At 52.1% G+C, this 27,390-nt stretch overlaps 2 protein-coding genes and 1 long non-coding RNA gene across 9 annotated transcripts in view; 1 reads left to right on the top strand and 2 right to left on the bottom strand.

The window, feature by feature from the left end:
* The window catches only part of WASF2 (WASP family member 2), a 937,387-nt gene extending 925,684 nt beyond the window's left edge, over nucleotides 1-11,703 (top strand). For all 7 annotated transcript variants that reach the window (XM_082684860.1, XM_082684862.1, XM_082684861.1 and 4 more), the window contains 5 exons: nucleotides 135-252; nucleotides 1,259-1,389; nucleotides 3,532-3,687; nucleotides 6,115-6,629; nucleotides 7,716-11,703. In XM_082684860.1, the coding sequence (XP_082540986.1) occupies nucleotides 135-252; nucleotides 1,259-1,389; nucleotides 3,532-3,687; nucleotides 6,115-6,629; nucleotides 7,716-7,873 (1,078 nt within the window). In that variant the 3' untranslated portion in view covers nucleotides 7,874-11,703. The remainder of the gene's footprint in view (nucleotides 1-134; nucleotides 253-1,258; nucleotides 1,390-3,531; nucleotides 3,688-6,114; nucleotides 6,630-7,715) is intronic.
* The window catches only part of LOC309841656, a 963,915-nt gene that overhangs the window by 258,400 nt on the left and 678,125 nt on the right, over nucleotides 1-27,390 (bottom strand). The window lies entirely within an intron of this gene.
* Nucleotides 11,101-22,428, bottom strand: GPR3 (G protein-coupled receptor 3). Its single transcript, XM_082684914.1, has 2 exons — nucleotides 22,322-22,428; nucleotides 11,101-21,243 (listed from the first exon to the last, which is right to left on the bottom strand). Exon 2 carries the CDS (start codon nucleotides 21,236-21,238, stop codon nucleotides 20,246-20,248), a length of 993 nt encoding a protein of 330 aa, XP_082541040.1. The 5' UTR covers nucleotides 21,239-21,243; nucleotides 22,322-22,428; the 3' UTR covers nucleotides 11,101-20,245.

Here is a 27,390-nt window from a genome sequence, read left to right as displayed (position 1 = left end):
AAATATGCAGTCAATTTGAATGACTTCTTGATTCCTCAGTGTAAAAACTGCTAACTGGTAGGTATTTGGAATATTGGATTTGGTTGGGAGCTCATCTGTCTACTGACAGCTACTTGTCTTCATTTCTATCCCAGGGACGATGGGAAAGAGGCACTCAAATTCTACACAGACCCTTCGTACTTCTTTGATCTTTGGAAGGAGAAGATGCTGCAGGACACCAAGGATATCATGAAAGAGAAGAGAAAGCATAGGGTGAGGGGAAAGGGGCCTCTGTTCTACACATCAGTAGGCACGATTGTGGAGGGGGGATAAAAAGGAAGCCAGTCTTATATGAAGTAATCATTCTGAGTGGCTGCTTGCTTGGATGCCAGGTGAAACTCTTTAAAAAATGTGTCCACTCCAAGCACAACCAAGATGAAAGTATAAATCACACCAAAAATGTGTTTGTTCCCCCTAGTGCTATTAACAATTGAGTATATTCAGGCTGAGTTTTAGAAATTGACTTTTCTATTCACCATTTATTTCTCTTGCAATTTGCACCTGACTCTGCTGGACACTCAAGCTAGGCTAGTCCCTTCCCCGCCAGTTTTGCAGCTCATTTCTCAGAGAGCAGCACAGGGCTCCACAGTGTTTGATTTACAAACAGGAACGGTTTAACACCTTCACTACTGATTGGGTAGGGCTGGGTGAGGGCATAGGCCTAATATTGGGAGCTGTTCCTCTCCCCTTAGACCTTCAGTGATGTGTGTAAGCGTATGACTAACCAGTTGCAACGTCACAATCCCATTAGCATGGCTGCCGGGAGGCCCAAGAGAGCACCAGGGGCCAGTGCAGCTGAACAGGCTGAGGAACTCCTCATTGGTTGTTTGATTTTGTTTTGTTAACTGTTTCCTTATATTTGTCCCAGAGACAGTGACTGACCTTTGTGGCAGAGCAAGTAACAAATAGCTTTTTACTAACTTGCTAACAATTAGAGCTGCTCAGAAACATGAATGAGTTACCCAGAAAGGTAGTGAGTTTCCCATCTGTAGAGGTGTCTGAGTGTTGAACTGAGTGAATGTGTTTGACCTTGGGAGGTGGTTTGGACTAGATGACCTCTGGGTCACTCCAAAACGGGTAATTCTATAAATTCTCTAGTTACTGTGTGTTGTCGAGGCACGTCGTCTCTTGGGTGTGCATCCCTGAAGGTGGATGGAATTTTAATGAAGGACTTTGGAATAATGTTTTACAAAGGTTTTTCTGTTTCTTTTCATTATAGAAAGAAAAGAAAGATAATCCAAATAGAGGGAATGTAAATCCACGTAAAATCAAGACACGGAAGGAAGAGTGGGAGAAGATGAAGATGGGACAGGAGTTTGTGGAATCTAAAGAAAAGCTGGGGCCTTCTGGGTAGGTAATGCTTTCGTATTATTGGTAGCCTTTCTGAAGGGCCTGGGGCCATGGGGGTAACAGCCTGGCAGCTCTGGTGTGGCACCTTTCACACTCCCCTGAAGTCTGGCTGTGTGGCTAAGATCAATATCACTGTTAATCAGCTACCTTAACATGCATCCATCTGGTGATAAAAATTTGCTGAACAAATCAAGAGACTCAGCATTTTTAAATGAGATAACTGTAGTAGTTCGGAAAAGAAGGCCCACAACTTCTAATGCCCTTGCTCTGCCAGACGCTAGTATGTCTGTGGGCCCCAAAGGAAAGACTGGAAAGAAAAGAAAAGTGGTCTTGGGAGCCCTTTGCCTCCAGAGCATTGATTTGAAGGTCATGCCTAAGAGCTGGGCATTTCACAGGACTGGAAAGGGCCCGGTAGAGAATTTGTGCACATCACCGAAGCAACTTTTCAGTCAGCCTTTGTCAGTCTCGGGAGAGAGGCTAGCCAAGGGACTGAAAGCAGACCTCAGAGACAGTGTGGGAAAGGTCGCTTGGCCAGTATTGAGGCTATATATCTCCATCGGGAAACAGTAGATGTCAGTCTGACCCATTTCCCAATACCAAATCACACTGGAGATTTAAAAGGGGGAAAAAATGGTTTTGAGCTTGGTTTGATGCTTATCCTGGTGTCCGACCTGTGTGACATTCAAAGCCAAGTCACCACGACTGCTTGGCATGAATGTTGCCCTGGTTTTTTCTCTAAATACATTGCATCCTGGCTTTCAGAGAACCATGCCAGCCCATGCCGGGTGTCTAGGAATGATAAAAGGAAAAAGTTGAGTTGTTCTTGCTTTTAGGAATAACTCTACCATGAAAATCTTGACTTTTAAAAATCTTGACATTTCTGACACTAGTTCTTCTTGGATTAAGAGATTTGTTTTAAAGAGTGATGAAGATGGTGAGAGAAAAAAATAAACCTTTCTCTCTACAGGGAAATCAGACCTGAGGGTACCATCATTACATTCACCTCCCAGTAAAAGGGGCCATTTGTTCTGTGGCCCCATCCTGTTCAGACAGGCCTTGTCCTAGGTTCTGTGACTGTAAGGCCAGAAACTTGCATGTTCAGAATGCTAGCTATTATGCATTTGGTTTTTGTTGTGTTTGTGTGTGTGGAATGAGACTAGTGAAAATGAGGACTTTGCCTCCCATTTTCCTGTTGTCTGAGAAGTTTGGGATTGGGCTACGTGGCTGGTCTTCCTGGATGTGCTTGTTGGTGAACCTATAAAGAGATGTACCAAGCCTGCAGGGCTCCAGGCCTTGGGAATTTTCTGCATCAGAGCATCATTTGACTCGTTAGTTACCTCCAGTTCTCTTCTCTCCGGGGTCTGTTTGAGATGAGTTCTTTAGAACCCAGCAGTAGTGGAGAGAAGGGGGAGATGGAGCAGATCCAACCATCTTTTGCTGGCTGCTGTTTGTTGTATTCGTGTCATTTGGAGGTTTGTTGTTCACCCAAGGCCCAGTGCTCTGAGCGACAGGTTTGCGTGAGGCACAGGCCCTAGTACCCTCCTTAAGTTGGCAGCTCCTCATACTGGATAAGAGACCTGGCAGGGAGACCGAGTCTAGCTCCCACACAGCAACTTGCATTTGTCCTTAGCTTGGTTTTGCAATCAAATGCCTCCTTGGCCTTTGAGTACTCCAGAGGCTTGCTGACCTCCACACCAGGCTGTGTGCCAGTCACGTGTTTGCAGCTCACTAGCCTTGGGGCTCAGCTTTGCCCTTTGCCACAAGACAGACTTTGGGATTTTGCGTATAGGCTGCTCTTAACATTTGGGAGAGAATTTTAAAAAACTGCTGCGTTTGACAAGGCCAGCCAGCACTGGGAAAGGAGCAGCATGGTTTTGATTATCCATGTTGAATCCCATTCCTCTGAATCCAGCAGGAATAGCCGGGAGAGACTTAACAATAGAATTCAGTACTAAATTTTAATCCTGAATTTAGTCCTAAAATAAGGTTTCAGAATAGCAGAAAATATGTGGGAATATTCTTATTTCTTTCCTCCTAAAAGCTTTTGTATCAAATGCATTTTTGTAGGGTCTCTTAAAAAAAAAAAAAAGAGTACCAATCACACTCTTTAAATGACAGTTTTGGCATTGGGTTCATTGTCAGGTATCCACCCACCTTGGTGTACCAGAACGGCAGTATTGGCTCTGTTGAAAATGTGGACGCAAACAGCTACCCACCACCACCGCTGTCAGACTCCACTTCTCCACCTTCTCCTTCCTTCTCTGAGGACAGCTTGCCTCCCCCACCAGCAGAATTCAGGTAAATGGTGCTCTCTTCTCCTGTCTACTCTGGGTGGTTCATACTCAAGAACAAAATAAGTGTATCTCAGGCCGCCTGGCTGGCTCAGTCAGTGCAGCATGCAACTCTTGATCTCAGGGTTGTGAGTTCGAGCCCCGTGTTGGGTGTAGAGATTACTTTAAAAAAAAAAAAAAAGTCTTAAGGGGAAAAAACCAACAAAGTAATTGTTCCAAATTCAGGGCAGGACCAGTAAAATAACTTGAAGCAGGTCTGTCTAGATAATAGAAATAATTAACATTTTATTAATTGTCTGTGAGGTGCCAGGCATTATGCCAAACACTGTATATATTGCTTCATCCTCACAACAGCACTCCTGAGATAGGTACCCATTTTACAGATGAGTAAATGGTGAGGCACAAAGAGGTCAATGAATTCACCTAAGGTCACACAGCCAGTCAGAGACAGGGCCTTGATTGGAAAGCAGGTCATTCTGCCTGCAGAGCCCGTATTCTTTCTTTTTTTAAACTTTTTTTTTTTTTTTGTAAGATTTTATTTATTTATTTGTCAGAGAGAGTGAGAGTGAGCAACAGAGTAGGCAGAGAGAGAAGCAAATAGGCTCCCTGCCAAGCAAGGAGCCTGATGCAGCTCTCGATTCCAGGACCCTGGGATCGTGACCTGATCCAAAGGCAGATGCTTAACCTACTAAGCCACCTACATGTCTCGAGAGAGCCTGTATTCTTTTTTTTTTTTTTTTTTTTTTTTGAAGATTTTATTTATTATTTGACAGGCAGGCAGGCAGAGGGGGAGGAGGGTAGCAGGCTCCCTGCTGAGCAGAGAGCCCGATGTGGGGCTCAATCCCAGGACCCTAAGATCATGACCTGGGCCGAAGGCAGAGGCTTAACCCACTGAGGCACCCAGGTGCCCTGAGAGCCCATATTCTTAACAATTACTGGAGCAGATAGAGATTACCAGCTTACCTCTTGTTCTTTCTTAGCTTTAACTCAGCATGGAATAAAGTGGTATATCGTCTGCGGTCCTTAAAATATTTAATAGACACCTTGCCCAGTTATCGAGGAACTTAGCAATCAGTCACCTTTCTACCGTGTTCTGGTTCAGTTCACTTCCAGAAAGAATGAAACAAAGGAAAAGGGGAGGTGAAACTTCGACTTTGTCCGTACTGATGTTTGGCAGAGATGTACAGGGGAAGAGTTAGAATATGGCTGGGAAGGGGTCTGTCTGAGGAGTGTTCAGATTTCAGTGTTTGCTTACAGTTACTTTTCCTTTTCTGATGCCTGACAAATGCGAGCTTTGAAAGGTGCACTGTTCTCCGTGGACACTGTTTAATCTGAGATGAGATATGTTGAAGACCCCTCAGCCGGACACCTAGAGCAGTGCTGGAACTCCTCCCCTAACCCGGCCTCATTCTTGGTGGCTCTTGACAGCATTCCTCTCAGAGTGCTTTTGGCTGGCGGCCCTGTCAGGTGCAGCTAAGGCTTGAAGGTCTGTGGAAGGTTCCAAGATGGATGCTTTTTTCTGAGGAGTAGCTATTAGTGGAGGGTAGGCACAACGGTGGAAAAAGAAACCTTTCAGCCTCACACATGGTCTGAGACCTTACAGCTGCAGCCAAGCCTATCTGACCCGGGAGCGGTGCTCCTTAGTTGTCTCTCAGCCCAGGCACAGTCTGGTGGCACATTTATTTCCCATCTCTGCTGACCCTCGGATCTTCATCCCTTCTCAGGACTTTCCTCATGAACACTGGAGGTGCATTTATCTCAATCTGTGACCTGTTCAGGTTTGGTCAGCTTAGCTTGGGTTTCCTGCCCTCATGAGATCTGGTGAATGGTAATAGCCTGAGGACTAGAGCCCAGTGGGTGGGTGACATTTGGATTTTTTTTTTTTTTTTAAGATTTTTAAAGATTTTTTTTTTTTTTAAGATTTTATTTATTTATTTATTTATTTGACAGACACAGATCACAGGAAGGCAGAGAGGCAGGCAGAGAGGCAAGCGGAGAGAGAGGAGGAAGCAGGCTCACTGCTGAGCAGAGCCCTGCACGCCTTCTTGGTCCTGGTTCCACAATTAAACTGACTGTCTTTCCTAGAGGAGGGTTCAAGAGGGTGTCTTCCCTTGGAAGGAAGCTAGAAGGTTTGAGGGGGACCTAGGTGATGACCTTGGCCAACCCTTACCTGATAGAGGAATCCCAGTCTAAACTTCTTTCAAATAGCTTTTCTCCATTTCTGCTTAATCCCCCTGCTGATGAGAAGAAGCTCATTGCGTTACAAGACTCATTGATTGTTGGTCTGTTCTGACCATTCTCAGGTGTTTTCTGTTTGAGCGAAAATGAAATGATAGCAGTCAACGAAAATGAACCTATTTTCATAGATAAGCTTTCTTAGAGATGGGTATTGGCATGCTGAGAGTGATGGTGGGTCTCTTCTTTGTCCTTTCAGCTGCCCAGCAGACAGCAACCAAAGAGGGCCTGGCTTAGCTGGACCCAAAAGATCCAGCGTGGTCAGCCCAAGCCACCCACCACCAGCTCCTCCTCTGGGCTCTCCACCTGGCTCCAAACCCGGGTTTGCTCCACCACCTGCCCCTCCGCCGCCTCCTCCAATGATGGGCGTTCCACCCCCGCCACCGCCTGGAGGATTTGGGCCTCCAGGGACCCCACCACCACCTTCACCCTCATCTTTCCCACCTCACCCCGATTTTGCTGCCCCTCCACCTCCTCCCCCACCGCCCACAGCTGACTACCCAACTCTGCCACCACCTCCCTTGCCCCAACCAGGAGGAGGTGCACCTCCCCCTCCCCCGCCTCCTCCTCCTCCGGGGCCCCCTCCTTTCCCTTCCAGTGGTGCAGAAAACCCGTCTGTTGCACCACCACCACTTTCTGACGCCACCAAGCCTAAGTCATCCTTGCCTCCTGTGAGTGATGCCCGCAGCGACTTACTTTCAGCCATACGTCAAGGTAATTCCCAGTGCTGGGTCCAGGACCTTGAGGCCCTGTCTTTCTGCAGCCAGGATGACTGGTTGGAGATTGGGCTAGGGGTTCCATGCCCTTGGGTAGGGACAGATAGGGATGGACCTCAGGCCTCAGCTCACCCTAAAGAAAGGCTTAACTCTAAAAATATAAAAAATGTAGATTTCTTTCCACCTTAGTTTAAAGTAAGGCTTCAGAAGAGCTAGTGACTCTTGATCTTGGGGTCATGAGTTTGAGCCCCACCTTGGGTGCAGCGGTTACTTTAAATAATAAGTAAGTAAGTAAAGTTAGGGATACTTAACTTGGGTCTTTGACCTCATTGACAAGAGATGTTTTGCCTGTGTTTGCATTCATTTTGTGCCTCAGAGAAAACCAAGCATCACTACCCTAGAAGGTACTTCTCTGGCCACACTCAGTCATGCCCTGTCCTCCACTTCTGTGCCTTTCATCTCCGTCCTCCCTTCTCTCTTCTCTTTTCTCACCCTGTCCTCCTCGGCCTTTTTCTCCTGTCCCCTTCCTGCTCTGTCTCCTTCCCTTCCTTCTTTCCCATCTTCCTGCCCTCCCTCATCATCTCACTGTTGGGGAGCATTTATTCTCTTTCTGTCAGAGGTTAGGTCTGGTCCCAGTGGGTTAGAGTCGTTTCTGCTCTTTATGAGCCTTCTTAGAACTAAAGGATTGTCTGGGGGAGAGGAGTTGGGGCAGCTGAGCTCAGCGGTAATCAGCTGGGCAGACTGCGTGCCCGGTGGGTACAGTTCGGTGACCACTCCCCACCTAGACCCTCGTGGGAAGTGCCATCCTCACCAGCCTGCCAGTGTGGAAATGGAAAGAATGGCAGGCTTCCTTTTTGACACGCCTATAGCACTGGGGCCAGAATTGGATAAACCCTCACCTTTCTTTCTTTCCTTGCTTCCCCCTTTCCCTTTTTGCTTTCTCAGAGTATCTTTTTTCCCCTGACCTGTTCCCCTGACTCCGTCCACCCCTAGTCACTCCCCCTTCCTCAGGCCTGTGTGGATTCTGAGACCTTTTGAGATTGACTCACCTTCTAAACCTCTCTCTCTCTCTCTCACACATCAGGCTTCCAGCTGCGCAGGGTTGAGGAGCAGCAAGAACAAGAGAAGCGTGATGTTGTGGGCAACGACGTAGCCACCATCTTGTCCCGTCGAATTGCCGTGGAGTATAGCGATTCGGAAGATGATTCCTCTGAATTTGATGAGGATGACTGGTCGGATTAACTCTTTCTGCCTGCTGCCCACCTCTTCTTTCTTTCCTCCTGCTGCTTTCTTTGATGCATATCCCAGCAGTCTAATGCAGGGGGAAAGGGAGAAAAAAAGAATTTCAAGGGGCCAAAGTCTTCCCTGATGCAACCAAAGATATATCCAAGTGCTTCCTCCAAATCAACATATATTTTCCCATTTCCCCATATACAGGTCCCCAGATTCAGTAGCTGAGATCTTCCCTCTTCAAGTAACTGTTACATATTGAGAGAAGGAAATACTCCAAAGCAGATCCCTTCGATTGGGTTTAGATTGGAGATAATAACTTCCCTTGGGAGTCATGTTCAACTGTGGTCTCCTTCCAAAATTCTTACCCTTCAAATAATACCAGCCATCTTCTGGTCCTAAAGCCTGCCCCTTTAGGGGCAGCCCCTATCCTTGCAGCCCCTTTCCTGCGCACCAAGAGGGCTGAGCAGGCCACATGCCCGAGCAGCCAGACTGCCACACCTTCTGCCCTGGTCAGCAAGATGAGCTTCCCTTTGCTAAGCCATGTCTATGTCTGGACGCCCTTTATTCTAGAAGCCATGAGGCCCTAAGGAGTGTCTTCCCCTTTGCCCAGAAATGGTGCCTTTGTGAAGGCTGAGTTTGTTGCCTCCTTCCCAAGCCCTTTCTCCAGAGTATGGTGTTCAGGTGTCCCTTAAATGGCCCTCCCTCGCTACCAGGTGCTCTAGCTACCATGGCCCAGTTCAAACTTCTAATACCCATGACCAAACTAGCCCCAATGTGCAGGGATCTGACCTCTGCTGACTGTCAGGAGCCAAGCTTAGAGACTCGGGACTGCAGAACTGGTGGAACTCCTTGGAATCCTACGCCCTTAATGACGCTGAAATGTAGAAATGGGAAATGACTTGCTCTGGGTCATACTTTGGATAGTGACAGAACTCTAGAGCCCAGAATTCCCGATTCCAAGTCACCTCTGCCTTCTGGGACCAAATAGTGAGCACTTGATAGAATCTAGGCAGAACAGTCTTGGCTCTGTGCTACTCCAGACCTCACCGTAGGTGGGAGTCCAGTAGGAGAGCTCAGAGCCGGTGCCAGGCCTATCCGTGCTGCTCAGAGCCTGTAGCCTGTCTTACAATTCTCTGCTCCCCCTTTACTATCACCACTGAACCACATGACCTTGGGAGGTACCCTTCTGGGGGACCAGAGGTAGTGAGAGAAGGAAGGGGATACACAGCTTTGACAGGTGCTGTTTTCAATTCCTCTGCAACTTGTCCCCCTTATATTTCCCCAGTTCAAGCATAGGTTCTGCCAGCTGTAGAAACTTCAGTCCCTCGGGCTCATAGCTGCCGCAGCTAGCTGCCTAGGGGGGCCTGGCAGCCGTGAGGAGGGCTGAAAGGCAGAGGGGCTCTGGCTGTCGTTTCCAGCTCCCACCTCAGCGTGTGCGGTGATGTTCCCTCCCACGCTCCCCCTCTTCCCAGAGCTAATACACAGGTGCTATTATTCAGAAAAAAACTGGTCAGCTTTGGCCAACAGTGAGGTTTCTTCTCTTCTGCCCTAACTATTGTGTAGCCTCTGAAACCGGCTTCTCCTGGCTTCTCTGGCTTTCAGAGCCCTGAAACAAAGAGAAACAGGATCTGTCTCTACCCAGCACAGCAAATGGTTGTAGTAATTGCCAAAGCCCTCATAAAGCCCTCCGGCTTGAGGAGTGCGTGTAATCATGGCTACTACCGCTGTGCCCGGGCTGGCTGCTCCCCCCTGCCTCCTCTCTGTGAACTCCCAGCGCGGGGGGCCAAGCCTTTAGGGGCCCTCGTGCCCTCCTGCTGGGGCTGCTGCCGAGTGGACCCTCCTCCCCCTCCTCACATCATGTGTCTGGCACAGGGCTGGCCTCATGCTCTGGTGCTGAGCAGTCCAGGCTGTGTGTGCTCCCGCCTGGCACATTGGAAGCTGAAGGTGCTTTCTTCAGAACCCTAAAATGGCTGTTGAAGGTGTCCCTGGCTGCAGCCCAGCGGTGGCTGGAGAGGCAGGTGGAGGGCAGTGGTTCTCCCAAACAGGAGTCCTGGGGCCTGGCCAGGCCAGGGTTTGGGCCTAAGGGCTTTGACTAAATTACTCCCATCCCCCTCCGTTCCAGAAAAGGGGGAGCCAGAGCCACTCTCTTATCATTCTGCTCTGACCTTGAAGGGGGCGGTGTTGGCATGGCTTCTGGAATGGACACAGTTCGCCCTGGAAAGGGCTGGGGGCAGAAGGGGGGGGCACTGCCTGCGGAAGGTAGGATTAGATCATTAGCTCAGTGACCTCCTAGGGTTTCGATGTGCTGTGTTCTCATCCTACAGCTGGTTTGGTAATGATCTGCAAGTCCCGGAGAGCAACAGCACAGCTCTGCCTGACGCTCTCATTAAAATCTATGCAGCCAAGCTCAGCTTTGTAGCAGCCGGCCTTGTGCAGCCTCCTCAGCTCGGGGGGGCTGGGGACCCAGTCAGCCGAGAGGCCCTCTGGGCTCTATTTATGCATATGTGTACCAAAAAACCAAAAAACAAAACAAAAAAAAACCCACTTCCTTAAACCCAGAGCCCTTTAAGATGATAAAGGACCTTATGCAGGTAATTGTGTGTCTTTAGAATCCTGTAATTGTAGAATGCAAAGTTTAGTGATACTTAAACTGGGCCGAAGCTGGGGAGTGTGTGCAGCAGTGGCTCCTGAGGACTCTTAAGCGCTGAAGGCAAGGAGCCACCTCCCTTCCCCAGTCTGCCCAGCCCTGGAGACCTGCCCCCATTCCTGCGGCCCAGGGACCCAGCTTCCATCGGCAGTGTCAGAAGTGACTTGTGGCTTTGCCATGGTTGTGAGAGGACTACATTCCAAAGGAGCGGTCACAGGGAGGGGGCAGGCTGTGCGATCCCTCGGAGGCTCAGAGCAGCTGGCCCAAGCTCCAGCTCGCCTCCAGCGGAAGCTCAAGCGCCCTCAGAAACGACCCTGGCCAATGTCACCGCAGAGCCGAGGCGGTGTTGTCAGGGCTAATGTGAAATCTCTTCCCGTGGCGCCGGTCCTCCGGCTCTGCAGCGCCAGCTTGGACAGATTGAGGTCTCTGTGGCTTTGGTGACCCTGCTTAAGCATTCCCACCGTGTCCCAGCTTTGCTCTCAGCCTGCCTCCCTCCGCAGTCCCCCTCACCTGACCTCCGGGCCTGGGGAGGGGGCCGGTGCCCCAGGGTGAGGGGCTTTTGCTCAGGAGAGATGTCAGGCCTCTTGGGGGCTTCAGGCTTTGAGCTCTCCTGGGATCCAGCAGACCTGGGACCAGGTGTCACTAGGAGATATGCCTCATTCTGTGCCTCAGTGAGGGCTAGGGAACAATTCTGTTACTGTATTAACTTGACTCAGTTAACTCACTTGAGAAACTAACCAATTTTTACTTCCTGTCTAGAATGATGTACATGTAGAAACGTGAGCTGTTATGTTCCCAAAGTGCCTTGTTTTCTCTGATATGAATATATTTATAAGGACCTATTCCAGTGGATTCTGGGTGTGGTTGCCATGTCGATTTCAGGGAGTGGGCATCTGTGTAGTAGGGATATAGTCTGGAAGTGCGTCCCTCTCCCATGAGGGTAGGATTAAACCAAATCCCTGAGGTGACCCCTTCTTCTTCACCCTACTCCTCTTAGACCCCTAGGAGGATGTCCAGTTTTTTAAAGCCCTGTGGCTCCAAGCCTGGTCTCCTTGGTTTCCCTGCCAGGCCCATGTGTGGACCACATTAGCACCCGGTGACCTGAGGATTCCAAGTAACGATTTTATGTTATACATGCATATATGTAAATGCCAACATTTTAAATAATTTGATAAATCTTTGTAGCTACTCAGCCACGTCTGGCATGTGTGTGTCTGTCTCTAAGGGGAAAAGTGTTGGAAGGGGACAACATTAATAGCCACAGGTGGTGGCCAGAGCTCTGGAGGGAGGTCTGGTTGGGGGTGGGGGGAGGCTCAAGGAGCAGGAGCCCTTGGGGTGTGGATGGTGTACCCTGTGTGGGAGGTGGAGATGAAGGCCGGAAACCATTTTGGTATAGAAGGTTGGGGGACCTAGAAGCCCAGATCCCCGGCCTTCAGCCAGCAAGGGCTGTGTGTTGGGGCCAAGGGAGAGTAGCTATTGGCGACTTGCATCAGGCAGAAGAGGAGCACTGGCAGAATGCTGATGTTGCCTCCCAACATCTGGCCGGCATCTTGTCTGCCTCTCAGACCCAAGCAACTTACCTTAAATAGAATGATTTTCAGCGGAATCCGATAAAAAGTTTTTAGGCTGCTGTACACCCCCTCTCCTGCCTGGGAAGGCAAAGGGGCTGAGTTTCTATTCTGACCCGAAAAAATGACCTACCCAGGAAGCAACGGTTGTTCCGAGCACAGCTGCTGCGGGTGACAGTCCCTGGGGGTAATTTATGGGCAGACACCCAGTTCCAGTTCCGGGCTCAGCGGACATAGTGGGGTGGCCCCGGGAGAGGGGCGGGGAGCAAGGTTGGTGACTCCACTGGTCACGCCTGCTCTTCAGGGAGAGAGAGTCACCCACCGTCGTCCCAGGAGAGGGGGCAGAAGTTTTGAATTGTCAGCAGTTGCTGCGCCAGCCTCTCTGAGCTCATCGCTGGAGGTGGGGGTGCAGGGGAGGGGGCGCAGGAGCCGGCTCGCCCCGGCGGAGCCCCTCGCTCCACCCTCCTGCTCAGGCCTGTGTTTAGTCAGCACTTGGCTTCCCGAGGCCTGTGACTGACAGGCAGCCAGACGCCCGCCCTGGGAGAAGACAAAATGGTGGTGTCGGGAGCCGCCCTTTGCTGGGGAATTGGAGGGGAGGAATGTGGTTCTGGGAAGCAGGCGGCCCCAGCTTAAATTCCAGCTCCTCCACTTGGGAGCCATGACCCCATGCTTCACCTCGCAGGGCTAATCCTGAGAAGAATGAGCATTTGCTGAGCGCCTACTACCTGCCCAAGACTGCACACACTTTATCTCAACCTTACGAGGCAAGGGTCTCATGGCACACATGAGAAAAACAAGTTCAGAGGTTGAGCTGCCTGAGATCGTGCAGCTGGAGGCACGCTTCAAACCTGAGTCTCTTCTCAAGCCAGAGATCACGCTCTGTCCACCATGCAACTGAAACAGCTTTCGGATTCTCCCCCAGACCAGAGTCCTGGTCTTTAGCGTCCTAAGCGGCAAGCTAGGGTTTTCCGTTCTGGTCTGCCCCACCCTCTGGTGCCCAAGTTTACAGGTACTTGTTGTTTTTGCTCCTGCTCCAAAGTCAAGTGGGTCGGACTGAGGGCCCAACTATCCTAGACGGTGAGAGTTGGAAGTATCTCGCACCCTGAACTGCTGGGGAACACAGTGGGTCCCTAGGTGCGGGTTCGGGCTTCCTGCGGGTTCGGGGTCCCTAGGTTCGGGTTCAGGCACACCGCGCTCAGGACCCGCCTGTGCGCGTGCGCCCGTCCTCCCCCCCCCCCCCGTGAAAATTGCACGTTCAGGCACAAAGACATGCAGACACACACAAGGTGACACCACACGTGAGCGGGCACACTTGAGATCCCAGGCCCAGGGACATGTGCACACACCGCACCTAGAGCCCTGCCCTTGTGCAAACAAGGACACAGATCAGCACACAGTTACAGGAACACATAATCGCAGGCCAGCCTCGCGCGGTCCTCAGGAGTCACCCCTCCCTTCGCGCGCTGCCGCCGCCAGTTCCTCACTGCCCCCTCCTGGCCGCCCAGTGGCCAGGGCAACCTGGCAGCTTCTCCCGTGAGTTCTGCTCTGGGTAGTTGTCAGCTAGTTCCCTTCTGCATAATGAGGCTGGGAGCAGTTTCAGGCGCTCTTCATGGTCCCTCAGCCCCAGGAGATGACGGTGTCTAGTGGGAGGTCTAAAGCTGGAGGACAGAACAAAAAAAGAAGGAAGGAAGGAAAGAAGGAAAAAGGCTTTCACAGCCAGAAGAATCTCTCATGGTAGAATTCTCAGTACAGTGTTGGCAGGAGGCCTGCATAGACCACCCCCCACACCCTAGGCAGGCAGCCACCCGCCCTTGCCTGGGGCATGGTGCGCACCTGCTCTCACCATACGCAGATTTCAAGAGAAGCGGACCTCCCGGCCGACAAGGCAGAGGTCAGGCTTTCTAGCTCCCACATCACTGCTCCCTCTCTGGGCCTCAGCTTCCTCACCTATTTGATAAAGAGTTAAGTTGACCGCAATGCATGTGACCCTCCACCCTGGAGTCTCACCATCTTGGGACACCTCTCCCAAAAGTCACATGCCTGAGTAAAGCACATCCATAAACACAACCCCATGTATTCTTCAGGCTGGTCCTGGGAGGATTTCCAAAACAAAGCTTTTTAAGTGCTATTTTATGGTTGAGGAAACCAGGCACAGAGGGGCACAGCAACTTACCCAAAGTCACACAGCAAATTGGCAGCAGGAACGGAAAGAGAAATCCTCTTCTTGTGGGCCCCAAGCTGCCTACAGAGTAGAACTCTCCCTTTGGGCTCAGGCCCAGAGCCAAAGAGACAGGAACAACAGAGACTAGAGCTAGAAGCTCCACCCCTCCCATTTTGTTGTTGTTGTTGTTGTTGTTAAAGTTTTCCGTCTTGTTCTGGTTTGTTTAGTAATCTCTATACCCAACATGGGGTTTGAACTCACAACCCCAAGATCAAGAGTCTCATGCTCCACTGACTGAGCCAGCCAGGCGCCCCAGAAGTTCTGCCCTTCTGTCGAGCCCTGAAGGCCAAGGGGAACCCAACAGAGGTCCCAGGTTCCATGTTGAGATGGAGATTGGGAATCGGCAACTTGCACCCCAGGGGGTTCCACCACTCCCTACCCCTACTGGCAGTCTACGGAAAGCCAGAGGCAGGCTAAAGAGGCACCCTACTCCGTGGCCACTTAGTAGTCTGTTCATCAAGGTACCACACACGTGAGTGGTATGTGCATGTATGCCTGGACTCCACGGGTGTGTACTCACATGTCAATGCATGTTCATATGTGCCTACAAGTACGCTTAGGAGCATATTCATAGGTCTCTGTAGGATGACATCCTAGGTATACAGGCTTGCAAGGCGTGTTTTGATGTACATGAATAAATGGCTTCTGTGTATCTGGCAGGTAAATTTATGCACATGTCAGATGTTGCTTGCACACGTATTGGGTTTGTTCATGAATGCACTTTTGGGTATGTGCGAATGTTCACATGCATTTGCATAAAAAAGTGGAGTGAATCACGTCTATGCCTATGACAGCTGAGTGTGTGTAAGTGTGTGTGCAGGGAAGGCTCCATGTGACTGTGTACCCATGACTCATAGGGGTGCCCTCTGCAGAGAATATCATGGCAGTGTTCCCCTAAGCTCTGGTACCAGTGTGCACTGCTGGCTGTAGCCAGGCACTGGGCTCGCAGCACCCCCACCCGACCTCGGCATTCTATTCCCCAGACCCATCCTGCTTGGCCAATTTGCAGCCTCTCGCTCCCAGCTCCTGAGAAGGCCTGCAGCAAAGTCAAGGGGCTGGTGGCCAATTAGCGAGGGGGTTAATCAGGGATCTGGGGACCCCTGGGGGGCGGGAAGCGAAGGCAGGCATTGAGGTTGGCAGGAGCACTTACTGCCTGTCATAGAGGTGGGGGAGGGGAGAGACAAGGAGGGGAGGCTGAGCCCGCCTGGTGGCTGGAAACCAAGGGTCTGCCTGGGAATTCATGATTGCTGAGCACTGATAGCAGTGGGGAGCCTGTGTGACTGTGTGTACAAAGGGGCATACATACATGTATTTGCGTCCTTGAATGTGGTCCTATGTGCAATGTGTGTACCCGATGGGATACCATCTGTTTAAACATGTGCAGTTTTGTGTCTGTATATGTGGGTGTGCGATGGTGTGCAAGTGGGCCTGGGTATGCAAGCATGCGTGGACCCATGTGCACACACGTATACAAGGCCAAGCCTGTGTGTGCATACTCGTGCATGCAATGGTGTGTGCACACATCAACAAATGTGCTCCCATGCAAACACAGGCACATGAAGTTGACATGGCCCGCTAATATGTGTGCAATGGTGTGTGTGTGTGTGTGTGTGTGTGTGTACCAGTGTGCAGATACACCTGGCTAGACAAGCATGTCCAGATGTATGTGCATGTGTATGTTCTCTGCGTGTGCCCGTGTGTGTATGCCCGTAGGTCTGCACGTATACAGGTCTCAGCGTGTCAGGAGTTGGGGAATGTGGGGCTGGCGGGCTCCGGGCTCCAGGAGAGAATCTGACAGACGACCAGACTTGCCGCAGCCCCCAGCCCCGGGAGCCTGTTTTCCAGCCTGCGGAAGCTGTGAGCCCGTGAACTCATCTTATATTAATAGCTGCTGTCTCCTCACTTATTGCAGGGAGAGGCGGTCATGGCCCCGGCGGGGGCTCAGCACTCGGGGCTCCTCCCCTCCCCCACACAGGACCTGGGAAGAAGGGAGGGAAAGATGGGCCCTAGGGCTTACCCAGGCAAGAAGGCAGGGCTCAGGGCTCCAGCCCTTGCCTCCCCCAATCCATTGCCCAGCTCACCTCCCAGGCCTCTGTAGCTGGTAGTATCAGGCGTGGGGGTAGAAAAACGTCAGGGCCTCAGACACCCCCCACCCCCCAAACAACCCCCTCCCCACACACATATGCACCAGACATGCACTCACCAGTGCTGAGTAGCTCCAGGCTGAGAACCAGATGAATCTAAGACAGTAAGAGACAGAGAAGTCTTTAGTTTGAGAGGGCAGACATGTTCCTTCTCTCAAGGACTCTCCGCTGGAGGGGGACACACAGCCCTGCGTTCAGGGGCCCCTATGCTGATGAAGAGGGCAAGACTTCTCTATAATATTTACTTGAGAAGTATAGCAAGGTGTTTTGTATAAACCACATCTTCATGGTCACAAGAGGACTTAGCCAAGGAGGCTTCCTGGAGGAAGCAGAGGATAGGGGTGCAGGGAGGACCTGAGCTGTATCTACAGAATCCCTGGAGGACGGAGAAGCCAGCCAACCCCACCATGCACATGGGCTCCAACCCGAGAAGCAGACTGAGATATCCCTCAGGTTGAGCCCAAAACCCAAGGCAGAGAGACGCCAGATATGGACTTCCAGCAATGTCTCAGGTCCACCATACTACCAGGGGCAGGCAAACAGACCAGGGCCCACAGCGTGGCAGCCTACCCCAGGCTCCTAGACAAAGAGCTTTGGCTTTGCTGAGCTCTGGAGCCAGGAGCTAGGATTGGGGAGGCAAAGGGCCAAGCCTGCCAGAATAGTATGGGCACTTGGACTCTCTCCTTCTGGTCCGTCCCCCCACCCCCTTGCTGGTGGAGGCTCCTTGGGAACATGGGTGAGGCAGCAAGGAGGCCCTTCTTCACACTGCCCCTCCCAAAGGTGTGGGGGCGCCCAGAGACCTCCAACTTCTCCCCAGCCTGGGGACAGGGCTCCTTGCCCGGCGTTTCCTTGCTTGCTGTTTCTGAATTCCTCTTGAAACTCACTCCCTTACCCCGGATAGAAACAGATTTGGAGTCAAATGGACCCAAATTCAAATCCCAGTTTGGCCCTTTGCTATGTGACTTTAGGTAGATCTGTTGTCACCTTCAGTGAGGCCTTTCTTGGGATTCCTTCCTTTAAAGATTACACGTACTCCCCATGCCCTTTCCCTGCTTTATTTCTCCCCCTCTGCTCTCTGACATGACCAAATCTTAAACTTGGTTCTTTATTACAGTCTCCTCTATGAAACTGAAGTTGTCTGCAAGGAGGGCAGTGAATGAATGAGGGTTTTTATTCTCAGAGCCTCAACTTCCTCTTCTGTAAAATGGGGAGAACAATACCACCCAAAGGGTCATGGTGATGTGTGAAATATTTGGGCCAAAGCTTGGCATGGAGAGATGCTTGCTGAGTGGGTGTCTTTTCCCGCAGACCTTCCAGGAAGGTGGGGAAAGAAGTCTCCCCCTGACCTGGTGGGACCCCCTGCTTTGTATTTGGAATGGAGCCGTGTGTAGCTCAGCCTAGGTCTGCCTTCCACCAGCTCTGACCCTGCCCCTATTGGCAGGTCCACTTCCCTTGGGGTCCTGTGGCCAGTGTTGGGGAGGAGCCTTGAACACTAGGTGTAAGGGCTCTTGGCCAGGGAAATGGAGAAAGACCTGAGTCTTAGCCTGGCACAGCTGTGTGGGTTTGAGCAATGACTGTTCAACATCAGGCCTCAGTCTCCCTGTCTGTATAATGGGGGCGGGGGGTGTTCTAAGGGTTCCTTCTCCAGGTTTTGCATACCTGGGAGCCCTGGGAGGCTGAGAGGCCTTGCAAGCCAAAAGACAGCTTCCTCTTCAGCCACACTTCCAAACCTGTGCCTGCCCTTGCCTGGTGAACATACTCTTTCTTGTTCTGAAACACTATTACTTGGGACCCACACACTTATGTCCTCAAATGCACACACTTACCATCACTGGCCTTTGGATAGAAAAGAAGCTCTTTCAGTTCCGGAATGACCATAGTCCCTCCAACCTCCTCCCAAATGTGGCCTCTGGCTCCAAGAATGAATCCCAACACAAATCAGGGTCCAGAATGTCCTGAGCTCCAGGCTTGGGAAGGAAGGAGAGGAGAGGCCATTGGCTAATGGAGCACAGGTTGTGGAAATGGATGTTCCCTCGGGCCAGTCACTAACCCTCCCATGACCTCAGTTTTCTCATCTGTAAAATGGAGAAGATACTGCTGGTCCTATGGGAGGCTTGTTCAGCATAAAAGAGGTAACATAGGCAGTACACTCGGCATAGTGCCTGGCACACAGTAAACACCCACAGTTAGAAGGAGCTGTTATTAAGGAGATGGATATGCTTTGAGCATCAACTTCACGCCAAAGCTCCAAACAAAAGTGCATTCTCAACCGGAGAAGGGGTTAGCACCCTGGTTCCTGTCCTCAGAAAAAGATCAGATCCTTGGGATGCCTGGGTGGCTCAGTTGGCTAAGTCGCTGTCTTCTGGTTGATTCATGATCCTGGGGTCCTGGGTTGGAGTTCTGCATGGGGGCACCCTGCTCAGCTAGGAGCTTGCTTCTCCCTCTGCCTCCCGTTCCCCCAGCTTGTGCACGTGGGTGCTCTCCTTATGACAAAAAAATAAACAAAATATTAAAAAAAAGAAAGGTAGGGTCCTTGTCTGGCAGTGCCTGGGTCTGAGCAGAGCAGAGGGGCCCATTAGCTCAGCCTCTAAAGGGGCGGGGGTGTCACCTGTCAGCCTCACTCCTCCCTGCCTCTGGAGCTTCCCCAGATCCCTCCACAGGCTCCCAGGCCTGATCTAATCCCCTGCCATTCCAGGCTCTCCGCCCACATCGGGCCCACTCCAGCCCCTCCACGCATAGAGACAGAAACGGACTTATCACAAAATCATTCTTTATTGAGCAATGGGTTGGGAATAGGGATAGGGGAGCACTGGAGGCCATACCCCGGTTGGCAGAGGGGTCAGGTGTTGGCTCACACCCTGCCTCCTCTAGGGCACCGCAAGGTGGGGCCTGGCCCCCAGGTCCTGGCTGTGGCGCTGGATGCCAGGCTGGAGTGGACTTGGGGTGGCGCGTGTTCTGGTCCCGGCTGCCTGGCCGGGCTGCAGTTTCCCCCGAACGGCCACCAGAGGGCAGCCGGCCCCCAGCGCAGAGGAATTCTCGGTTGCTCAGGTGATGGCTTCTTAAAAAAATAAAAAACCAGAGGCTGGTGTGTTCTCCCAGCAAACCCGAGAGGGGCGGGCCTGGGGAGAAGGCTCTGGTTTCTATGATCTCTTTGATAAAAAATAAGCAAAAATAATAACAAAATACGTGGTTTCTCTTTCTCCCTTTCCCCCTTCTAGGAACTGAGGTCAGCAATGGGGATGTGGGGACTGGGGGGTACCCTGGTATGGCCTGGATTTCAAGGTGTGGGTCTCTTTTTTTTCCCCTTACCGCCCATAAATAAATAAGTAAATAAATAGGTAAATAAATAAATTATAAATAGATACTCTTTTTGTATGTGCACATAGAAATAGATACATTTTTCTTTCTTTCTCCTATCTAGGCAACTGAGTGATTAACCTCTCTGACTCTTTAGCTCGGAAACCCGAAAGTAAAGTGACATGATTAAGGTCAAAAGGGGGGTGGGGGGAGATCAGGGACTTGGAATGGCACTATAAAAACCCAGCAGCATTCTGGAACTCCAAGCCAGCTGGGTTGTGGGACATTTCTGAGTGGAACCCTGGCCACCTGAACATTCTAGAGCCATGGAGCCAGCTGGGCCCTGTAGGGATCTGGACAGAATCTTGTGAAACATCCGGTCCTAGAACTCCAGAACCAGCTGGGTCTCGGAGGTGTGGAGCTGGGAGGTTGGAACAAAGCCCTGGAGGACCTAACATTCTGGAATTCTGTAGTGATCAGGGCTGGAGGGTCACCAGTATAGGACTAGACGTCACTGGGGGAACGGGATCGGAAGGGGATCTTGGAAGAGGAACAACAGCAGCAGATGGCCCACAGCACCTTCTGCACGTCCTGGTTGCGGAAGGCGTAGATGATGGGGTTGATCATGGAGTTATAGGTCGCGGGGAGAAGGGTGAGATAGGTGTAGAGGGGTGGAGAGTGGGCGTCACCCAGCAGGCAGTAGACAGTGAAGGGCAGCCAACAGGCGGCAAAGGCGCCAAGCACCACGGCCAGCGTGGCAATGCCCTTTCGGGTGGCCACATAGTGGGAGGCAGGCAGCAGATGCCGTTGGAGGGCAATCTGCTGGGCATGGCGGCAGACGATGCGGCAGATCTGGGCATAGAGCTGCAACATGATGCCAAACACCATGAAGAAGGCAACGGCCAGGACCACCAGATGGTTCTTGGAGAGCGGATATACCACACCACATGTGGCCTGGGCATCCAGACAGTTCCAGGCCAGCACAGGCAGCAGCCCCAGGCCCAGTGCGCCCCCCCACACTAGGGCCAGCATCACATAGGTCCGAGTCACCGTTGTCTCTGAGTAGTAGGTGAGGGCATTGTACAGGGAAAGGTAGCGGTCGACGGTGATGGCCAGCAGGCTGCCCACGCTGGCAGTAAAGGCCATCGCCAGCACGCCAACCAGCACCAGGCTCATTTCCACCGAGCCAATGCAGAACACAGCAGCGAAGTGCAGGACCAGGCCCAGGCCCGCCAGCAGGTCGGCCACAGCCAGGCTTCCCACCAGCAGGAACATGGGGGCACGGAACGTGGGAGTGCCCACAATGATGGCCACAACCAGCGCGTTCTCACAGGACACCAGGGTGCCTGAGATGCACAGCACCACGTCCCAGGCCCTGGGGGAGGGCAGTGGGGCGGCTGGGCCTGTGGACCCCTCTGTTGAGCCCACGCTGCTCACATTCACGTTGCCTGAGCCGGCGGAGAGCCAAGCCAGGGGGCTGCCTGCACCCCACATCATGGTACCTGTAGGAGAAAGGCCCTGTGAGAAGCTGGCGGGCTGGGTGCTGGGCGAAGGTGTCTGAACCGGACAACGTGCCACCCGGGATACATTGTGAGTGTGTCTCCTCAGGATACCTGGTTGGGTCCCAGTGCTTTGTCCCCCACTCATGACCCAGGGCTCCTTCCAGGATACCATTGTCTCCCCCTGCCTACCCCCACCCTCACCCCAGGAGGGACCTATTTTCCTCTCACTGTACTGGGTCCCTCCACTCTCCCTTCCAACTCCCTGAGCCCCACAGGCCTCTTTCTCCCACGTGTGTGACCAGCAGAGAACCAGGTGAAGGACTACCATAAGTGGACGGGGGGCCGGTAGGATTCTGGAGATGCCAGGTAGGCCTAGGACTGGGGAAGCGAAACACATCTCTAAACTGAGGGTAGCTCTGCTCCCTCCCCATCAGGGAGGATGACGCTTAGTTTCTGAGGCTTGCCAGACCCCTCACGAGTCTCAGTACAGCCAGCCCGAGGCTCCGCCCCCAGAGAATGCGCGTGAAGCTCCCTCCAGCCCCCACCCTGCACTCCTGGGGTAACACCACCTAGAAACTCAGCCCCACCCCCAACACACACGAGCCCAGACTTCTGTCTCCGCCAGACCCCTCTTTCTGCCTGATCCTCCAGGTCTTTGGAACAGACACCCTCTGCTGGAGGCCCGGATCCCTGAGTCAGAACCCTCCTTCTGCCCAGACACCTGGATCTTGGGCCTGACTCCGCATCCTGCCCGTGTGTCTAGATCCTTAAGTGAGACACCTCTTGCTCGGACACCTGGGGCCCTGCCTCCGATGACTCCTGCCAGCCCAATCTCAGAGGACCATCAGTCCCTCCAGGGCCTTGGGCCTTGGAGGAGAGCGCACCCACGCGGGGTCACCCAGATGACGGTTCTCAACACCCCGGACACTGGGTCCCCGCCTGCTAACCCAGATTCTGGATTCTCGGTCTTAACCTCCGACCTCTGCCGGCCGCCGGGAGCCTGTCCGCTGGCCCTGCTCCCCAGCATCCTGCGTGCCCTTCCGGATGCCTCATGCCTACAGCGGGGCCCCCTACTTACCTCTCGGGACCTGGTGCGGCTGGGCCGCGTGGAGGCTCTGCTCGGGTCCGGGCGGCGAAAGGTTTCCGCGGACCCGGAGAAGCCCCCGCGGCCGCGGGAGAAGCGGCGTGAGTCACCCGCCCCGCCCCGCCCCCGGCCCCTGGTTCGGTGACGTCAGCGGCCCGACGGGCCAATGGGTGCGTCGCGCCGGGGCGCAGCGCGCGTCGGCGAGGCATAGTAATGAGGCCTCGCACCGCCCGCTCCCCCATTCATAAAAAGCGACCGTGGCCGTGGCCCCGCCCCCTCCCCACTCAGCCCGCGCTGTCCTTGACGCGGCGCCCTCTGCGGGCCGGGATTTCGGGGGGAGGGAGGGGCGCCGGTGGGATACCTTGGAGAAGTCTTAGGAAGGTTGCGGGGAATATATAAGGGGAAGCAGAAAGGGGCCCTGGAAAGACTGTGGGGGTGATGGGACCCTCAGGTGGCAGGGACCGACGGAATTCGGGTGACGGAGACGGAGTGATGAAGCTGAATGGGCGTCCTCCGTGAGGATGATGGGGGTTGCCAAGAAGATGGGGCCCTGAGGTGGTGGTGACAGCAGCACAAAGGAGCAGGGAAGTGGGTGGCAGTGACAGTATGAGCAAGGTGACAGGATCCTGGGGGATGGTGGCCATGAGACGCTGCCAAAGAAAGAGAAGCCCCCAGGGCAACCATAGCAGTGTCAGGGTGACTGTGACATGATGGAGCTCAGGGATCCCAGGGTGGCAGAGGTGATGGCAAGGAAAAGAGAAGATGGAGTGTCCAGATGATAGGACTTCAGGTCACCATGACCCTGTCACAAGTGCTGAGGTACTCAGGGGACAAAACACAGTGAAGAGGGTTGTAAGGTCGCTTGGAATGAAGATACCGGGTGACTGTGGTGAATGCGCTCCAGGGTGAGAGGGACAAGGTAGAGGGTCTGCACTGACAGTCACCAGGCAGGTGAGGTGCTGCCTGAGAAGGTCCTCGTGATGCTGGGGCTGGGATAAGGAGTTGCATGACGTCACTCATGTCAGCCCAATAGCGCCCTCCCAGTGCGGGAGGGGTGGGTCTGGCAAGATTTCAAAACCTGAATTATTTATTCAGGGATCTGGAAAGCCAGCAAGGGGGGGGGGCACTTCCCCGAAGCAGCAGGAGAGGGGGAGCCAGGAAGAACTTGGAAGCAGAAAACCTGGCAGCACAGTCCCCAGGGCAGGCACCTCTCACAAGCCCCCATCTTAGGCATTCTGGCAGGGTAGGGCACGGAGAAGGAGCTCCATCTTCCCCAGCCCTGCTTGTCCTTTGTCCCAGGAAAATACACCATTCAGCTGACTTTTCCAGAGGTGACAGATGTGCCCAGAGGGAGAGAAACTGGCTGCTTCTCCTTCCTCTGTCTCTAGCTTTGATCCTCAGTGGATCCCTCCAGGCCTGTGGGATGGTGGTGGAGGACAGGGATCAGGTTAAGGCTTCAGGAAACCAGAGGGGCTCAGATCCCAGGCCCCACTGACTTCTCCCCTGACCGTGGCACTGCTGTAGTTCCCTCAGTCAGTGTGGGGCAGGGGGAAGGAGGTGATGGGCCAGCAGCAGAGTACAAGGAAAGAGGAGAGCGTAGGGGCTGGGGAAGATGATGCATTTCCAGTTGGATGTGGTGAGTTGGGGATAGAGGTGGTCAAATCCTAGTTCCTGCATTTCCTCGCTGTTTTACTTTGGGGGAATTTCTTCAGCACTCTGCACCTGTCTTCTCATCTGTAAGAGAGGGTAATGTTAGTATCTACCTCAGGACTGGTGGGAGGGCCCGGCACATTCTCAGCACTATGTTAGCTACCAGTAGCGTATCTGGCAGAAGGAGGACATCTGGAAGGCATAGGTGTGCAGGTAGTAATTGAGTTTCTAGGGCTAGATGATCTCAGTCAGTGAGCAGAAAAGCCCCAGGGAACGCCGCCACTGAGGGCACAGATTGTGGGTGAATGTGTCCTTGCAAAGGGTCCTGGCCTTCCCTTCGCCCAGAACCCCTTCACTTCATTCAAGCCTCTGCCTTCAAGTCAACCCTGAAACAGGCTTCCTGAACCTCTGTCCTAAATCACCCACCTGCTCTCCCCTCTTTCCTTGAGTTATTATTTCTCAGAGCTTCGCATTCCTAAATTTGTGTTTATTTATGTATTTTCTTTTTTACCTCACATCGGCCTCACCAGAATATAAGCTCCATGAGGGAAGAGACTTTGTTCTGTTTCGTGCCACCACAGCACCCAGCACTATAGCAGGATGCTTGGAGTAAAAAGCAGAGTCTAGAGAAAGTGGAGAGTACTGATATGCCCAGTGTCCAGAATGGGGGGGGGGCAAATAGGGAGCATACAGGGGCATCAGTCCCCCAGAACTCAAGTGTCTGCTCTCTTCCCCATCTGAGCTGGGTTCCAGCAACTTCGCCTCTGGTCTCTGGGTTGGGAGAAGGTGGCCGGCAGGTTGGCAGGAAAGAGCTATGTGAGAGATTATCTTCTGCTATTCTGAGTGGCAGTAATAGTTCTTCATTTTATTTTTTATTTTTTACAAAATAATTAATCCTCTCATGAAACGTCTGCACAATCACCACAGATAAAGTCACTGCAGAGTCTTTAGTCCTTTTGGCCTGAGCCAGCAAGGGCCCGTGTGGTGCCTGACATTCTTTATTCTGTTCTCATGTCCTACTTGCTCTTTTCTTGAGGTCTTTTTCTTCTCAAGCTGACCATGTTTTGCAAGGCTGTCTTTGGGTTCATTTTTCTTTCACAATCCAAGGAATTGTAAATCACGCCCAAGCCAGTTGCTGTGCCACTATCAACATGGGTTCTGACTCCAAATATAAAGATGACATCTGGAATGGTCTTATACTATTTTGGCTAGTTTTCCCCCAAAGCTCTGCCTTAGATACTGTTGCCTTCTCGCTGTGAAGAACATCAACGACCACATTTCCACTGAAGTAGTTGGTTGGCTAAAACTTCCTGATCCAGAGAGCCACAGGGTCGTTCCAAATGGAAGGTGATCCTCAGGCAGTCGGGGGAGGAAAAGAGTACAGTGATATTTCTAGCCACGAGAAACCCCAGACACCCAAGAGACTCAAGTGAAGCTATGGATTTTCCCACGGGCGCTCCCTCCATGCTTCAAAACTGCCCGATGCCAATGGGACAATAGAGGCCATCACTGCCACCTGTGTCTCTCTTCCCCAAAGATCCGCTATCTAGAGAAAGAGCTGTCCCTTCCTCTTTTATCCTCCTCATGTCCTCTGCCCTATCTCCTTGCTTCCTCCCCACTACTGATGCCCTGTCCAGTCCTTCCCACCTACCAAGTGCCAGACCAGATCCCAGGGCTTTGAACAACCCCGTATCCCCACTTCATGGGTGAGGCCTAGAGAAGATGAAGGACTTGGCCCCAGTCACACAGTATATGGCAGAGCTGGGACGTGAAGCTGGTTTATCTGCAAATCCAGTGTGCCTTCCATTCCATCCTAAACTCACATGGGAGTCAAGTTTGACCAGGGCGGACAACACCTGTAGTTCCCGAGGTGACCACCAGGTGGCTATGAGCGCTCGATTCCAGGTAAGACTTCTTCCCTTACCATTCTCTCTTCAATTTGGGGAATCCCATGGGCCTATGTCTTCATGGAAGATGGGTGTGTATCTGAGGCACAGATAATATCCACACAAGCCCCTGCTCAAGCCCCAACAATCTGGGCATCGTCTGTGCACACATTCTTAACACAGACCCATTTGTTCATTCACCCGATATTTACTGACAGTTGCCTGGGCTTTGAGTGGGTGTTATGGACAAAGAGATGATCTGGCCACATCCCTGCATTTTCTTTTCTTTTTTCTTTCTTTTAATTCTTTCTTTTCTTAAGTAAACTCCATGCCACACATGGGGCTCAAACTCACAACCCGGAGATCAAGTCACATGCTGAACCAGCCCAGCGCCACCACATCCCTGCATTTTCAATGTTCAGTAAAGTTTTACTGAGCATGTGCTACTTTCCGGGCATGGTTCTAGGGACAGAGGATAAGGCAATGAACAAAAATCCTTGATTTCACAGAGCGCCATTCTGATGGGGAAAGATGGACAATCTACAAATAAACACTTAAAATGATTCTAAGTAAGGGGCCCCTTGAGGGTCTCACAGACCAGAAGGACAGGACAAACATACAGTCACAACATGATAGAATCTGTTTATTTAATAAACACCTACTTAGCCCTTAAGTGTAGAGGGAGTTAACTGCAGAAGAAGATAAACATGGCTCCTGCTTTCATAGAAATTACAGCCTAGGATACAAAAGAGTAATTAATTACACATTTGATACGTGTTTTTTTTTTTTAAAGATTTTATTTATTTATTTGACAGACAGAGATCACAGGTAGGCAGAGAGGCAGGGAGGAAGCAGGCTCCCTGCTGAGCAGAGAGCCCAATGCGGGGCTCCATCTCAGGACCCTGAGATCATGACCTGAGCCGAAGGCAGAGGCTTTAACCCACTGAGCCACCCAGGTGCCCTGATACGTGGAAGGAAAAAGGAAGTATCGTGACTGGGGAAGAGAAATGGGGCAGTTTTAGGGGTCTGGGACACACTCAGGTGAAGGTGCCCAGGAAGCAGATGGACCCACTGGGTCCTGGGTTCACATCCTATCCCCCCTCATTGTAACCATGTGCCTGTGGGCAGGTGATTTTACTTCTTTTTTTTTTAAAGTTTATTTATTTATTTTCTTATTTTAGTTATCTCTACACCCATGACCCCAAGATCAAGACCTGCTCTTCTGACTGAGCCTGCCAGGCGCCGGATTTTACTCCTGAAGCCCACAAACTGGGGATAACAAAGCCATGCCTAGAGGGTAGTCATGGACATTAGACGAGAAGCTGCAAGAAAGCTCTTAATGGAATGTATACTCTACTAAGAGTAAGAGGTCAGTAGTGTGAACTATGTATTATTAGTTACAGGTGGCAGCTGGGGAGGGAACACTGGGCTGGAGATGGAGATAGGGGACCTGATGGCTTTCAGATCGGAGCCAATGGCAGAGGAATGGCCAAATTGGTCCCAGGAGAGGCGGAATAGGTCTCAGGA

This window comes from Mustela nivalis (genome assembly GCF_964662115.1).
Source record: "Mustela nivalis genome assembly, chromosome: 10".
Lineage (NCBI taxonomy): Eukaryota > Metazoa > Chordata > Mammalia > Carnivora > Mustelidae > Mustela > Mustela nivalis.
The sequence above is the reverse complement of the archived record's forward strand: the minus strand, read 5'-3'. Positions and strand labels throughout refer to the sequence as shown.

What these genes read in the sequence shown, in the direction of transcription:
- GPR3 (XM_082684914.1), bottom strand. Translation starts at nt 21,238, where the DNA reads ATGATGTGGGGTGCAGGCAGCCCCCTGGCTTGGCTCTCCGCCGGCTCA.